Here is a 16252-nt window from a genome sequence, read left to right on the forward strand (position 1 = left end):
CGTGAGTTGATGGAGTCACACAGTTGATGCGACGTAATCTAATCCATTGATTTTTTTTTTAATTTTCTCCTTAGGGGTAAAAGAGGCAGTGGTGATCTGTTTGAACAAGCAGACAAGAGAAGCTGCAGATGAAAGTGAGTGTGTGAGCACAAAGCGACCTCTTCAACTCGTGCAGGCCTGCAATACTGAACCTTGTCCACCCAGGTAAGAACATAGAGTGGTGTGTGTGTGTGTGTGTGTGTGTGTGTGTGTGTGTGTGTGTGTGTGTGTGTGTGTGTGTGTGTGTGTGTGTGTGTGTGTGCGTGTGCGTGCGTGCGTATGTGTGAGTTTTGGTACACATAGATTTGGTAATAATTGCAATAAATTATTGCAACATATTTTGTGTTTAAATGTACGGACCATGCAGATCAATATGTTGTTATACAGCAAATAAAAATTCTCACAAGCTTTTCTGTGCTAATACAACTCTCTCAGAGACAGTTGTGAGACTGAGAGCTGGTCTCATACTACACTTGTGGAAATAAAGTTTTGAAGGTCTGATAATAAAGGCTTGCAGTGCCAGAAGGTAGAAGTGCACTCGGTTACAAAGACAGTCAGCATTTAACCTGTGCTCAAGAATCATTCTTTATTCATTCTCTACACAGCTAGAAACTAGTTTTTGCCTCCAAGGCTCATCTGCCTTGCACATTTTCTGGATCCATCACTTAAACCAGCTTCTCATTTTCATTCAAATGTGTGCTCAGGAAAAGGAAACAGAGAGTAAAAGTATGTGTTCATGTGATTTGTATTCATATTGCATTATTTACTAGCACTCTAGCACGTATGTATTGTATGTATTGCTAAGACCAAAAAAATCTTGGTAAACTGTACAACAGATAATGGAAACACTAGCTTGTGTTAAATTATTGTTTTGTGTATTAAGTCTTTGATGCTAAAATATTCAAATCCTTTTGTAGTACTTTAAAGTAGCTAATGTGGTGGTCTGCGGCTAGAAAATCTACACCGCCCACCTAAGCTACGACTCGCTAACTTCTACACCTCATGCCATAGACATAAAAAGCTAGCAGCCTTCTGCCTTTCTCCGGCCTGTTTTTCCAAGTGTTGCTTTTGTTTTCAAGCACAACAAACTTTGTGTTCTGCTTGTTTCCTTTGGCCACTGGTAGTCAGTAACTGGGCCTCAACCCCATGTCCAATGCTTCGGTTGCTTTCCTTATAAAGGGAATCTGCAGCTATTCTCCTCCAGCCTGAACTGTCATATCATCATGGAGACTCAGACTAGCTGCCAGGTTGCAGGGGTGTCCTGCTGTGCTTGAGCTAACCGTTGGTGGTCTTTGTGTATTGGAGGTGCTGGTCTATTCCAGCTTCAGCTGTTGCCACCATCAGAGTTAAAGAGGTGGCCCTTAGGTCAAAGGCACCAGTGGGATTGTAATATGCTCAGTGAGCATATTAGTAATATGCTCAAAATGAGGTTCCCATGAACGTGATCAAATATCCACACAGTCACACCACTGAGCATATTACAATCCCACTGGTGCCTTTGACCTAAGGGCCACCATCAGAGTTAAAGAGGTGGCCCTTAGGTCAAAGGCACCAGTGGGATTGTAATATGCTCAGTGGTGTGACTGTGTGGATATTTGATCACGTTCATGGGAACCTCATTCTGGAGCCTCATGGCTTGAGTTTCTGTGAGAGTTTACAGATTTTTTGAAGATGTGACTCATCTCAAAGAGTGTAGAATTGTACTAATCGACAGAATATGCAAGCAAAGGTGAAGTCATATCAGAATTTAGGCTTGTCTACGTAATGAAGTTAATTACAAGTAGCTTTGGCATTTTCTCACCCTGTTTCATGAGCAGCCACCTGGGATACTGTTCCCACAACATTCCTACATGTGCTGCACACTTGTTGGTTAAATGAAAAACACTTGTAGGATGGAGCATATTTTTCAAGTTAATTTAACATTTGTTTTAAAAATAATTGAATAAATAGCCATTAAATTTTTGATCAGAATGAGAAACATGCATATGTTTGCAGTCCTTAGACTGGTTCTGTGTATATATCCAGGTGGGAGCTGGAGGCTTGGAGCTCCTGTTCAGCAACATGTGGTGTTGGACTCCAGACTCGAGCTGTCATCTGCACACTAAAAGTAAGCGCACACAGCAACCACACCATGAGGGTCAATGGTGAGAAGTGTCGGCATCCAAAGCCCTCCTCTGTGCAGGCCTGCAATCGTTTTGATTGCCCTCCCATGTGGGATCCACAGGAATGGAGTCAGGTATGATATTTAAAAAAAAAAAAAAAAGAATTGTGGTGGAAAAAATATACCAATACCATATGTTTCAAAATGATTCTTGCAGCATCTCTTTTAATGTAGCTGCACTTCTAATGATATATAGGCCTTATGCATGATTATTTTGGTAAACTTGACTTGACCCAGAAGCAATATTGAGCAGCTTTTTATATTAATAAAAATTCTTTTTGCAATTTCCCAGAGTGCAGTGTATGATAGAAGTTTGGCTTTTTATGTAGGTCATAGCCCTGGTAGCCAATGCAAGGTGAGTGAGTTCAATTAGAAGTTTTTGTATTTGCACAGTGTTCTCATACATGTGGAGGTGGTCATCAGAAGAGGGATGTTATTTGTAAGCAGCGAATGGCAGATGGAAGTGTATTGGAGTTACCAGAAACCTTCTGTCCATCATCGAGCTTGCCCACAATGCAGCCTTGTGGCCAGATAGACTGCCCTGCACAGTGGGTCTTCTCAAATTGGACACAGGTCAGAAACATATATACATGTTTTTATATATATATTCTCTAGTAGAGAAACTGATCTCATGTTCCTGGGCAGGTTTCAAAATTCTGTCACCCATTCTGTTATTACTGTTCATATTTGCGTGCAGCTACAGGGTTCATGTTGTTTTATTGTGTGTTTTGTGTACTGAATGTCACACTTTAACACTCTTGGCAAGGTTATCGCTTAATAAATAGCTATGGTTTAAGAATGACTTCACTGGCCTCACCAAGGTCATGTTACCTTAATATTAAGCACAGGTTTCTGTTCCATTTTGCAGTTTTCTGTCACAATCTCTTGAGAGAAATGTGTTTGAATGTTGAAAATCCAAAATCAGTTGCATCTTTCTCATTCGTTGCCTGCGAGATAAATTCCTAGGGCTGAAAGATGTCGACTCATTTTTGTTCATCAGAGTAGGGGAATGCTTGCAGACACTTGTGAACAAGCACACAGTTTATGCCAGTGGTAGCATGACCACAAGTTATCAGCAGAGATACTGAATTTGGTCATCTGTGCATAGTGAATAACTGTAAATATCTATTGCTTATCCAGTGTTCAGCAACCTGTGGAGAAGGGACCCAGAGGTTGCTAGTGGTGTGCAGGAGGATGGGGTTGTATGGCCAGTACCAAACTCTGATTCCGGAGGCCTGCGCTTCTGTTCCGAAGCCCTCGACAGCTCGGTCATGTTCCTCTGAACCTTGTGAGAGTAAGACAACTTTGGCTTGATGCCAGGTCCTTTTTCCAATTGCAAAATTCAGCACACATTAAAACATTCCAACCTGACTGTGATGAATCTGCAATGAGTCTAGGTTAAGACAAATGTGCAGTTATTTATCACTTGATTGTCTAAGACTTATTTATGTATTAAATTGTTTATTTTCTCTTTCACATTACGAGCCAGAAAATAACCTGCAAAAAAATGTAAATATGTTATTCATTAGCCTTTTTAAAATAAGGGAGTAGATAGCAGGAGACATGTATAAAGTAAAAGAAGTGGGAGCACTGAGGGAGCAATATGAGTAAATCAATTGGACTGATAGAGAAAATGGAATTGTAGGAGAAATGGTGCCAGAGAATTCTCTTTGCTCTTTGCTCTTTGCTCCAACAAAACCTTTGGGTTATTTGACTCCCTTTAAATTTAGTCTGTGAATCAGCAGATTTTATTACAGTAATGGGACCTGCATGTTTTGTTTACAGAGCCTTTCAAGCCAGTAGCTGCAAAACCAGATCCTGCTATTTTGACCCAGAGGAAGGTCTATATTCAATGGAGGAAAGGCCCAAAACTACATTTTGTAGTTGGAGGATATGCATACTTACTTCCATGGACCTCAGTTGTGCTGAGTTGTCCAACTCGTAATTTTCGTAAAGGCCATGTTCGTTGGTTAAAGGATGGAAAACCACTGCTTCTCCTACCACATGTTTCCATATCTCATATGGGTTACATCAAGATCCAGCAGATCCGTGCCTCGGACGTGGGGATGTATACTTGTGTTGCTGGCCAGGAACAGGAAAATTTTGTCCTCAAACTTCTTGGAAGCAAGAAGACAAAGTTGTCAGGTCCAGAAACTGACGTCTGGCTAACAGATGGCGGCAAGAACTCAGCAAAGACTTACCAAATATCATCTAAGGAGAAAGAGGTTCTTACTTTTAATCGCTATGACATTGTCGTGCAGCACTTGCTTAATTTAAAGGGTTTGTCCCTGGAGACGTATGTCTCTAAAGAACTGCTGGATGATGATGCAGTTTTTGATTCCCAGAGCCCTCAGGTACTGGTAGCGGACATGGAAAAGCTTGATGCAGTAACCCGTAACTTATCTGGTGGCCTCCAGGGCACACAAAAGGAAGAACTTATTACTCAGCTGTTAGAGGAACTAACCAGGAAGACTAGTGAAAACAATGATTCTATCTTGGACGCGAATGAGAAACAAGAATTTACAACTCCAAAGAACATTTCTCGAGGAAATGATTTGAGACTAGTTTCTCAATCAACCAGACAATGGAAAGGACCTCTCAGAAGACCAGTGATTGTTCAGAAATTTTCCAGAGTCTACAAGTCCCCCCATGAAATAGTGACCAATGCTGGTAGTTTGGTTGTGGTCTCAAGGCAGGCCACGAGGATGGAGCTTAAATGTGAAGTGCATGGCAACCCGACGCCAGTAACAATTTGGACAAAAGAGGGAATGGAGTTAAAAAATGACAGCAGGTAAGCCTGATTTTTGATCAAACATTTGTTTTAAAACTCATTTGTACTGCAAAAACATTTTGACTGGCATTTATTGTATTGCTTTCAGTAGTTTTGTTGTTCTGTGTCTTGGCAGAGTAGGCCTGATGCCAGACAGCTCCCTGTACATTGAAGCTCCCAAGGAGACTGACTTTGGATTTTACACATGCCATGCCACAAATAATCTGGGGTCAACCAAACAGTCATTTCATGTTCAAAAAGCAGGTAAGGAGATTAAAAGACTTTTGACTTATTTGAAGCATGTGTAAACTTGAAGATTTGTTAAAAAGTTATAACTTATGTGTTATGTGATGTCTGATTGCAGCTGTTAAAAGGTAATAAACTTAAACTTAATTCACCTTAGCATGAACAGGAAAGATGGTATTCTTTTGATTCAAGAGCTCATATTATTTTGCTTTAACAGGTAGTACAATTTAGATTTAGTTTCTTATTTATCATTTGATTTAAAGGCTCATGGAATCTATAGTGAAATTCCTGGACATAGCAGGTTCATGCAGAAATTTAGCTCATACGCATGCTCCGTACAAATGCATACTGCGTGTTCAAGGACCTTTTTTATATATACACCTGACCCTGAATACAAACTGCTGGTCAGGAGTAATATCTTAATTTCCTGTCCACTTCAACAAGTAACATGCTGGAACTCCTATTTAATGTATCAATTGCCAGTACTGCTAGTGACATGTAATGGAGGCCAGCCATGAGCTATGTCAATTTTGTGATTACTTACTGACTTTGTAGGCACAGAGACTAAAGCACCGCCATTCCTGTTGTGCTGGAATTACTCCCAGCATCCGTCAACAATTAGAAGATCCAAAAAGCCTTTCAAAGTAAATTAGGGTAGTGTACCTTCTAGTAGAGTGGATAAGAGGCAGCATAACTGTGAATTATGTTGAACATTCATACTTGTAAAACATTTTCTGTTCTGAAAAGTACTTGAATATCGAATTATCTTAATGATATACTGTATGGATGGCAGAACTATTTTCTTTGAAACACAGTGGGAACAGGAACTGCCCTGCTTAAAGATTAGTGTAAGAACTAGTATGTAATTCAACAGCTTAGAATTATAAAGCTCTTTAATGTAATGAATTGATCAGTAGATTAGCATTATTAGTATATTATTTAAAAACTTTATTAATAACACCACATTAATACTGGTTAGGACTCCAGTTTACATACTGAACTTGGTATGGATTCCCCAAGCCATAGAAAACTTATGTTTGAGACATTGGTCCATATTGGCATGATTGCATCCATTTTTTTGGATCATTTGCCTCAAATTATATGTAGCCTCAGATTTCTGTTCTTGGCTGGCAGGAGTGAAACCTGATATGGTTCTGTGATGTTGAAGCCAACCCTCCTAAAGGATTTTGCTTTCTAAGATGCTTTTCTGCTCACCACAGCTGTCAAGATTGTGGTTATTAGAGTTTGTATAGCCTTCCTGTAAGCCATGCTCTTCTGACTTGTCGCATCAAGAAGGTGTTTCTATCCACGGAAACGACACTCATTAGATCTTTTTGCACCATACTATCTAACCTTCAGAGATTGTTGTTCATGAAAATTCCAAAACTTTCTGAAATACTCAAATCAGCCCATCTAGCACCAACAGCCATGGCATGGTCAGTGTCATGGATATCACATATTTTATGAATTCACATCACAGTTTAACGTGAACATTACCAAAAGCACTTGACCTGTATTTACTAAACAGCTGCTACATTATGGCTGCCTGATTAATTGCGTTAACCTCCAGGTGAAAAAATAATGTGCTATTAATAAAGTGGCTAGTCAGTGTATGTTTAAACCCAAATGAAGTCAATAACTTAAAATCACAGATTTGTTGTGTTTGAAGCATTGAATTTTTCATATTCCACAGGAAGTCGCTGTACCGTTGGTAGGGGTAAAAGAAACAGCACATGTTCAGACAAATTCCAATCATCTGAAGGTTGCAGTGGACAACGCTGCCCCTACAGGTACCAATGCAGTACTGCATTGTCTACTCAAGCTTCTGGCTTCACATCTATTTTTACTAAATAAGAACTCATCTCAGACATTTAAAGACTATATGTCCAAATGTTATAATGTAGTCATTAATAGTAATTGGGGCTAAGGTGTAGATCCACTGACTAAATAAGCTTGAATAAGCTTGCAGGCTTAAATTGTCATCATCATAGTTAGATTTAAAAAAAAAAAAAAAAAAAAACTAACAACAGTGAATAATAGAGTTCATGGAATAAAGTTTTACTGAACTTTCCTGTCTTGAGTTTCCTGTCTAGTCAAGCCAGTCATTACTTCCCTATAGCTTTAACCAAATAGCCAGTCGTCATTCATCTGTGACATTTCACCCCCTCTGTGGGCGTGTGTGTGTAAAGTTCCATGCAGTCTTTTTGTAGGTCATCCAGGTTAATAACTTCAACACTTGTCTTAACATTCTGCCTCAAAAGTAATACAAGAGGTAACAAAGCCAGTTTTCCAACGTTCTTCTATAACCTTTCCATAACCTGCTTTCTTACCTCAGATGGCATGTGTCCTCATGGTCTACTTGCTCAGTAAGCTGTGGTGGGGGACTTCAGAGACGCAATGTGACGTGCCTTGGGGCTGCAAAAGGACGCTCTTGTACGGGTGCTGGAAGAAAACCAACAGAAACCAAGTCTTGTAACACGCAACTCTGTGTTGCCTGGACAACAACCCTATGGGGCCCTGTGAGTAAAATGTCATAAGAGTCAGTCCATGTCATGTGATGATGAATAAGAATAAGAAAACATCTTATGCTGTATAGGAGCACAACTTTTCTGAGCAAGTTCTTTATCATTTTTAAGGGCAACAAACAAAAATATTATAAGTAAATATTAAATCTTTAAAGTAGTTTATCGGTTGCTCGCTTACTCAATGTACAAGTTGCATAAACTGTATATAAACAAGTTCTCAATGGCATACATATTGTAAACCAAAACACATAGGTGTTTTTTATTTCATTTTTAATTTAATTTATGAATAAATTAATTATATACACACACACACACTCACACACACATATATATATATGTATATATATATATATATGAAGTAAAAAGATAGATAGATAGATAGATAGATAGATAGATAGATAGATAGATAGATAGATAGATAGATAGATAGATAGATAGATAGAGGTGACTTAAAACACGTAAATGATTAACTGATTAAAAGACTAGGTTACTAGCATAAATAAGCCTACTTTTTTTTTGAGGAAGTACACTCTATTTCTCATGAAAGAAGAAGCAAGAGAAAAATTCCCCTAAATGGTATTTCTTTTTTGTAGAGTAAAATAAAACAAAATCAGATTCAAGTCTAGAGCTGTTCATATTGCAGTTTTATGATATGAATATGTTCTTTATTCAGTGCCATGGGCAGTGTGTTGGACCACAAAAAGCACTACAGAACAGACATGTGTTCTGTCAGGACAAGAACAGAAGTAGAGTCGACCATCGGATGTGCAGCAGGCAACCAAGGCAAGATCTCTTCAAGAATTGCTCCAATTATACAGTATTTAGCCGTATTCAATATTCAATTATTGTGCCTTTCTTCATAATTGTTGAATAATTCATCTTTTAACTCAGTGGGTCTAGATTATTTAATGGTTTTGCTTTGAGAATGATTATGTTAGAGAAAAGAATGATAGCAACCATACAGAAATGACCTAGCAGACAGATTTAATTTTTGCTCCTAAACCCTCAGGCCTGCTTCATATCGAAACTGCACCACAGATGCCTGTGCTTTGCATTGGCGTGTTGGGCCATGGACCCAATGCACTGCCACCTGTGGTCGCCATGGTTTCCAGTCACGCCATGTCACATGCATGCACCAGCGTAGTGGAAAGCCAGCCCGGGAGTTTCACTGTGCCTGGAGGCCTCGTCCGGCGAGTTGGCAGCGCTGCAACATTCTATCATGTGGGAGAGGTACATATCATCCTGTAATTCAAGTTCTGTACTGACAAGCAAAGACATGTACTGTAAAGCATCTGGCACTAGTGATGAACAGCAGTGGTACCATACATAAATGGTATACAAAAATAAATCCGTTTTGTCTATTATATGTTCTGGATTCTGTTCCCATTAAGCCAAAATTGTCTCCATGGATTGTACAAAGGTGATTTCCAGAGTCTAGAAACTCTCTTCTGTTCAGCCAGATCCACATTCAAAAGTTACTTGCATAAAAAAAATGAAAAGATTTTGCCTCACAATACTAAATTACTATCCATGTAATCTGTTGCTCTGTTGTGTTCACAGGTGATTGCCAAGACAGCACCAGGTACTGTGAGAAGGTGCGACAGCTGGAACTTTGCGCATTACCCCAGTTTAAAGCACGGTGCTGTCGGTCCTGCAGAGACACCTGAGACTCTACCTGGACAAAAGGACAAAAACAGAGACTAATCCAGAGACTAAAGAACACCTGCAAACCCACCACACAGGCCAGCACATGATCCGAAACTAAAGACCATCGTGTGTGATAGGTTGAGGTCATCAGGTCACCCATTAATCAACCCAGTTATAAGTGGGGGGGTGAGACTGGATGCAAACTGTAAACTAATGATTATTGATTTTAATTTAACTTCAATGAAGGCTTTGATTTAATTGTGTTTTGTTTTTGGTATTCTTTGGATTTGCATTTACTGCCTGTCTGATGGTCCAGAAAGATGTAAGACAATTTGAAATTCACTGGATTGCACGTTCTAGACTCCATTCGCATAAAATAGCCTTTAATTATGAAAGAATGTCTACGGGCATTTGCTGAAGTTTTTGCTCTTAGCCATTAGTCAGTGTAACCCAAAATGGCTACCATATAGAAACTGGAAAACCATATAGCAAAGGAAAAACTTGCTACATCCATTTATGGCAGATAAAAAAAAAATGACAAATGTGTATTTAAATATAGCCTCTTAAATAATGTAACTCTGAATGTTGGAGATTCAGAGTTAACTATTAACTAGGTTCAATATTAACTAATGAAATAAAGCTGCACTAGTTGTTTGGAAATCATAATGAGATATGTTGCTGTCTTAGTAATAGGCGATGTATCCTATGGCCCAGTATTAAATGTGACTTCAGTTAAAAATGGGACTTCAGTATATGGAAACCCTGATAGCTTTGCACTCATAATTTCCAAGTCCATTTTAAATGTGGCTGGATATTGTTTGACTATTGTTTTTATTGTTGGTTGTTTTTTCTTGTGTTATTCTTTTATAAGTTGAACTTGTCCTTGTTATTTGTATTTTTTGTGGGGGGTTTTTTTTGTCCAAGATTTAACCACTTATCAATATAGTGTAGCTGTGCATAGTATTTATCATCCCTGAATAAGTGTTATTAGTATAATTTGTTCTTCGTGTCATAAAAAGTATTATAACTTCCCCTTCACACTCAGGCTTTGGGAAAAGACTCTCAATTTAATGAAAAATCCCTTTTTGATGTTGTAATTCTTATAGTTGTGCTTTTAGCATAGTCCCTGAATACAGCCCTGATGCTAAGCAATCATTTATGGGTTAAAAAAATACTGCTGAAAATACTTTTGATCTTTTTTGCCCCTTTTCACATAGCTATTTATTATTTTGTTTGATTTGTGTAATTTGTCTGAAAATGAAAAGTAATTGTGATGAAACTGTCAAAACCTAGATTTTCTTTGCTATTACTCATCACTAATAACAGTTCATTTTTGAAAGAAAAAAGTGTGTTCCATTTTTTTACTATAGCAAATAAATATTATGTTTGGCACAGACATACCGGTACAATGTACAGTTTATGTCAAAGATACTAGTTTCCTGGTCATTTCCTTTTTTTTTTTCAATAAACAGTATTTCTTCAAAACCCATAAGGCCATATTTTATAAATGATTAACCATTTGTTTGATTTTGTACCTCAAATCTGATTAACCACAGATATAATATAATGACCTAATAAAAGTCACTAAACAATACGGAATTTCGTGGTATCAGTGTAGAAGTCCTACAGTACTTCCTCTTTTGGTTTCTGTAATGTAACACTTCCAGATGATTCATTTTAAAACAATGACACAAGTAGACTGCAGGTTTGGAGAGATACTTTTGGTTGCTCTTTTGAGAGAGACATTACATATTACACGGTAGGAAGATTTTCCAATGGATTTGTTGTAGCACAACACACCTGATTTATGTCTTTAGTCCTGAATGGAAAAATATTTCTGTAATGGCACAAGCAAGAACAGCTGAACCCTGCCTACAGAGCCTCAGAGACTGCCGTGTTTCTCTTGTGGACAAACTGGAGTTCCACATTGATACACTTACAGATGTATTAATTTCAAAGGACATCTTCACTAGAGATGATCAAGAGGAGATACAGTATGAGAAGGGTCCACGTGGGAAGGTGCGAAAGGTACTGGATATATTGGAGGGGAAGGGGGAAGATGCAGCTAGAATCTTTATATCTGTAAGTTGCCACCTTGGAGAGTCCAACATAAAACCTGGTGATTCGTCTCTAAAACAGACATCAGGTAAGTGAGCATTGAGACTGTGCTTAAAATGAAAACTTTCAATTATACACTTTGTCCAGATCTTCAACAAATGGACAATTGGATGATTCTCTAATGTATGGTATTTACTGTGTGTAGTAATATAGTTATTTCAAATGTATACTATGTAGTATGTATAGTTATATGTGTATATGTATTTCATCTGCTTGTTATATAATGTGTGTTAAATAGAATTGCATGTGTATATTATGTAATGTTTGTTGGTATATAGTGTTTTAGGTGTATATTATATATTGTGTGGGTTATATAGTATTTTATATGTATATTATATAGTGTGTGGTTAGAGAGCATTTTATATGTACATTCTACGGTGCTTGTAGTTATATATTATTTTATATGTTTATTATATAATGTGTGTGGTTATATAGTTTTATATGTCTATATTATATACAGTAATGTGTGTAATTAAATGGTGTTCTATAAATTTCAGAATACCAAAAGGTCATAGCAAAGCATAAAGACGTTTTAAAACGCAGAAGTGAGCGTATGCTCTACTATAACACACGGCATGGAGAGAAGATCCCTTTTTCTGAACACTATGTCAATCTACTGATTGTGAAAGGCCATCATAGTTTAGAAATAAAAAGACATGAGGTTTTAACCTTTGGACAACAGCGCATTTCTCTTCAGCAAAAAGCTACGGAGCAGAGACTGATCAAGCCAGCACAGCTGTTTTCCAGTGAAACAGGCAAAAAGTCAGCCAAAAAGATTTTGGTGACCGGAGTAGCAGGAATTGGGAAAACTGTCCTGGTCCAGAAAATTCTTTGCGATTTCAGTAATCACAAAGAGCATCAGTCTTTTGATTTCATTATTCATCTCACCTTCAGGGACCTTAATCTTGTCAGCAAGCCAGTGAGCCTACGAGAACTTATTCTCCGTAAAAATGGACATCTTGCTAAGCATCTCGACACCATCATCGAAAATGACACTAAACTCTTGATCATTCTGGATGGCTTTGATGAATTTAAGCACTTCAGGGGGTGCGACCTGGGCATGTTTTTGACAGATCTTGATGAGGAAGGCGAGGTGGTGGAAGTCTTTACCAGCTTAATGTCAGGGGAGCTCCTCCCAGGAGCCTCTGTGCTGGTTACCAGCAGGCCTACAGCTGTTAGTCACATCCCCATTGGATCCATTGACTGCTTTGTTGTCATAACTGGATTCTCTACTGTAGAGATTCATGACTTCTTCCAGCGTTTCTTTCAGGATGAGGAGCTAGCTACTAAGATGTTCGAGATAGTGGTTGCAAATGAACTACTGCTCACTCTCTGCTACATTCCAGCCTTCTGTCATATCATGTGTAGCGTTCTGAAAGAAAATAAGGGTCTGTACCCAGCTAACCCTAGGACAATGACTGATATTTACGTGCAGTACTTGCTGGCGTTGGTCAAATCCCACACAAATATCCAAATTGAATCATTAAACAATGTCATTGGAATGAACCATCAAGAGCACCTACAAGAAATCCTATTAAAGCTTGGCAGATTGGCATATCAGAAACTAATGAGTCAAGAAACTCTGTTTTATAGCAGCAATGATGAAATAGCCAACTGTGTTATTGCAAGCGCTTTTCTGGACAAGACGTCCATTCAGGAGCCAAGCTACACAGAAGATGTGTATTCCTTTACACATCTCACAATACAGGAGTTTTTTGCCGCGCTTTATTGTGCTATGGCCGATGTACCCTTATCAGAGACATTAGGTTCAGGCAATGAATACAGTACCAAAAGTCTGCCAGGAAACCTTGATCTGTTTACCAGATTTCTTTCTGGTCTGTTATCAAACAGGAACCAAGTTTATCTCTCCAGAAATATTGGGTTTCAGAAGCAGGAAGATAAAATGCAATCCTTCCGACTGAAGCTGGTATCCGATACTCAAGCCAGTTGTGAGAATGGTGCTTACATTCTAACACAGCTGCACTGTATTTTGGAGCAACAGGATGTGCTACTAATGCAGGAGCTCAAGTTGCAAAGTCTGCGTATCAACCTCAGTGATGTCACTCTGTCCACCATGGACTACAATGCTGTGAAGCATTTTCTCAATGAAATACACCTGCCTATACTGGAAGTGGATCTAACTGGGACAAGCATAAGTGCTGAATCACTAAGGGATTTACAGCCCTACTTGCTAAGATGCGAGAAGATATGGTGAGTCTAAGCTCTAAGTGTTAGACAGAGTTTAAAGGCTTGATCCTGCCTTTAATGGTCTATTATCTAATCTGTCATAGGCTGGGGGAAAATAATCTGGACCTGGAAGCAATCAAGGAAGTTGCTGACATCCTGCATGCATCTAATATCTTAAAGCAACTTGGGTAAACATTCATTCATCACCATTCCAGTCATGATTTAATGGGTTGCAACATAAAATACTCAAGCTTGCGTTAACATTATGGATACAGTTTAGGATGGACAGACATTGGTGACGAACATCTTTTTGTGCTCACAAATGCTATCAAGACTAAGCAAACCCTAACAGAGCTCTGGTGAGTGGATATATTACTACAATATATCCTCTATCTGTTTAAATAAGCATATTATTAAACCATATACCTCTTGATTATATTTAGTATAGAGTACATTAATCAGACACTGAACTATATGGTGGGTGAAATGTTTACATATTAAGACTTTTTTTTTAACTTTTGCTTAGGATGGAGGGGAATAGAATCACTTTTGAAGGCTTATCACCATTAAGTGTCTTTGCACCTTCACCTCTTGAGAAAGTTGTGTAAGTCGAGCAATGATTACTATCAGAACTTTACTTTCAATAACTAGAGCATGGATTATTATTACAGATATTATAATTATTGTAATTATTGACAGGCATTTTTACTAATGTAACTGAAAATAAATATGTACTAGACCAGGTACAGTATGTCTTATTTGTAGGACAAATGGATAGAATATATGATACAATATAAAAGTATGGGGAGACCTGACCATCACGTCCATTTATTCACACATATTAAATATCCTATTCCAAATTTATTCCTTCATTCTGGGAAGGCTTTCCACTAGATTTTGGAGCATGGCTGTGGGGATTTGATCATTCAATCACAAGTGCATTAGAGAGGTTGGGCAGTTTGTCAGGTGAGGAGGCTTGAATCACATTCATCATACCAGTTCAAAGGTGTTCATGGGTCTGGGGTCAAGTCTCCGAAAGTTGTTCTACACCAGCCTTGGCAACCCATTTCTTCATGGACCTTAATTTGTGCACAGTGGCATTGCTATGCTGGAATATGTTTGGGCCTCTTAGTTCTAGTCAAAGAAAAGGAGTTGTACAGTAAAGGCATTCTATACAAGTGTGTACTCACTTTGTTGAAACGGTTTGAAGAACCACATATGGGTGTAATGTACAGGTGTTCACACACTTTTGATCTTGTAGTGTGGGTATAGCGTAGGTATTGTCCTTTTAACTCAACTCATGGGGTATGTTCTTGCCTTTAGTTCATCCCTTCTAATCCTTGCCTAATTTGTGGTTATTTGTCCTAATTAACCTTTGACTGCATTAATAATTAATAATTAAACAACATTTTAATGTGCTGTACATAATTTCATGAATCTTAAAATGTATTAAAAAACTGACAGTATTGAAACCAACAAAACAAAACAAAACATATTGTAATATGTAATACAATTCATTGACACAGAATAGGATTACAGGGTGTGTAAATATACTGAGTTTTAAAATACATTCAAATTCAATTTTTTTTCTTTTAAAACATTTTTTTTACATTGTTTATTCTTGATTTTCTTGAACTATATATTAAACATTAGCATATGTACACATCTGATTGTGATTTTCTTAGTGCCATTTGGAACAATGTAACTGATGCTGAAGAAGAGCGCCTGAACAGCCTCTGTCAAACACCCTGCTTCATCGTGTCCTTCACAGAAAATAGTATGTGGCAAGACTGGGCCCAATGGGTTCTTCAGAGATGTGAAGTGAGTAGCAGTGAGAAGCTGGTGACGATCCTGTACAAAGTGAGTGACATATCTGTCCGCAGTCTAGAAAGCCAGTGGGCCAAGACTTTCTGTAGAAGCCTGACACAATTAATAAGGACACGAATTGACCAGTGCTTGGAAGAGGACGTGCGAAGGAAACTGGAGAAGTTTGAGACAATTTTCACCTCATAGTGGATTTCTCACTGCTGGATTTTTATGGAAATGAATGATTCATTGTATATATTTGTGTTTTATAAGTATTTAATAATATTTTTTTATTAAATTTTGAGCAAAATGCTTCTAAGTTCATTTCATGTATCTCTTGACAGTCCATTGTAAATTATCGGATTATACAGTATCGCAGTGGGCTCATATTTTTGTTGTTGTTGTTGTTTTGTATGGGTTTTTTTTAATGTATTTTATGTTCCTTCCCTTTTGGGTGTCTGTAGACTGAAATTTTGACCTGAAAAAAGTTCTCACTGCAAACTTAGAAAGACAATGTTTTCTCTATATATCGCTTTTTTCCTTTTCCACCCCTTTTCTTTCTTTCTATCTTTGTATGATAATGTAAGAAACATACACATTATACACTTTATTATTTATTTACATCCATATATATATTTAATGATTATTTAATTTCTATACATGAAACACTATACTGTAACGTTTTGTATAAACGAATAAAAAAACAGTAAAGAAAAAAAGAGAAACAAAAAAAAGTAGAAAGAAACAACTACT

The 16252-nt window shown here is 37.8% G+C and overlaps 2 protein-coding genes across 5 annotated transcripts in view; both read left to right on the forward strand.

Moving 5' to 3' along the window:
• LOC113657533 (ADAMTS-like protein 1) overlaps nucleotides 1-10960 on the forward strand; it is a 99861-nt gene extending 88901 nt beyond the window's left edge. For 2 of the 3 annotated variants that reach the window (XM_047820575.1, XM_047820579.1), the window contains 11 exons: nucleotides 75-204; nucleotides 2065-2275; nucleotides 2594-2773; nucleotides 3341-3494; nucleotides 3986-4991; nucleotides 5107-5234; nucleotides 6910-7006; nucleotides 7552-7735; nucleotides 8415-8524; nucleotides 8751-8971; nucleotides 9302-10960. In XM_047820575.1, coding sequence (XP_047676531.1) covers nucleotides 75-204; nucleotides 2065-2275; nucleotides 2594-2773; nucleotides 3341-3494; nucleotides 3986-4991; nucleotides 5107-5234; nucleotides 6910-7006; nucleotides 7552-7735; nucleotides 8415-8524; nucleotides 8751-8971; nucleotides 9302-9408 — 2528 coding nt within the window. In that variant the 3' untranslated portion in view covers nucleotides 9409-10960. Of the gene's footprint in view, nucleotides 1-74; nucleotides 205-2064; nucleotides 2276-2593; nucleotides 2774-3340; nucleotides 3495-3985; nucleotides 4992-5106; nucleotides 5235-6909; nucleotides 7007-7551; nucleotides 7736-8414; nucleotides 8525-8750; nucleotides 8972-9301 lie in introns of those variants that run through there. The other variant, XR_007144360.1, reaches the window with a different exon arrangement.
• Nucleotides 10961-11070: 110 nt separating this feature from the next.
• On the forward strand, nucleotides 11071-16217 carry LOC113657599 (NACHT, LRR and PYD domains-containing protein 1 homolog). Of its 2 annotated transcripts, XM_027169516.2 has the most exons (6): nucleotides 11071-11534; nucleotides 12004-13717; nucleotides 13798-13881; nucleotides 13969-14052; nucleotides 14220-14297; nucleotides 15379-16217. In XM_027169516.2, the coding sequence occupies exons 1-6, from the start codon at nucleotides 11231-11233 to the stop codon at nucleotides 15704-15706; spliced, it is 2592 nt and encodes an 863-aa protein (XP_027025317.1). In that variant the 5' UTR covers nucleotides 11071-11230; the 3' UTR covers nucleotides 15707-16217. The 2 variants fall into 2 exon arrangements, with proteins under 2 accessions (XP_027025317.1, XP_027025318.1); XM_027169517.2 differs by lacking the exons at nucleotides 13969-14052; nucleotides 14220-14297.
• Nucleotides 16218-16252: the final 35 nt, after the last annotated feature.

Source organism: Tachysurus fulvidraco, chromosome 1 (genome assembly GCF_022655615.1).
Source record: "Tachysurus fulvidraco isolate hzauxx_2018 chromosome 1, HZAU_PFXX_2.0, whole genome shotgun sequence".
NCBI classification, from domain to species: domain Eukaryota; kingdom Metazoa; phylum Chordata; class Actinopteri; order Siluriformes; family Bagridae; genus Tachysurus; species Tachysurus fulvidraco.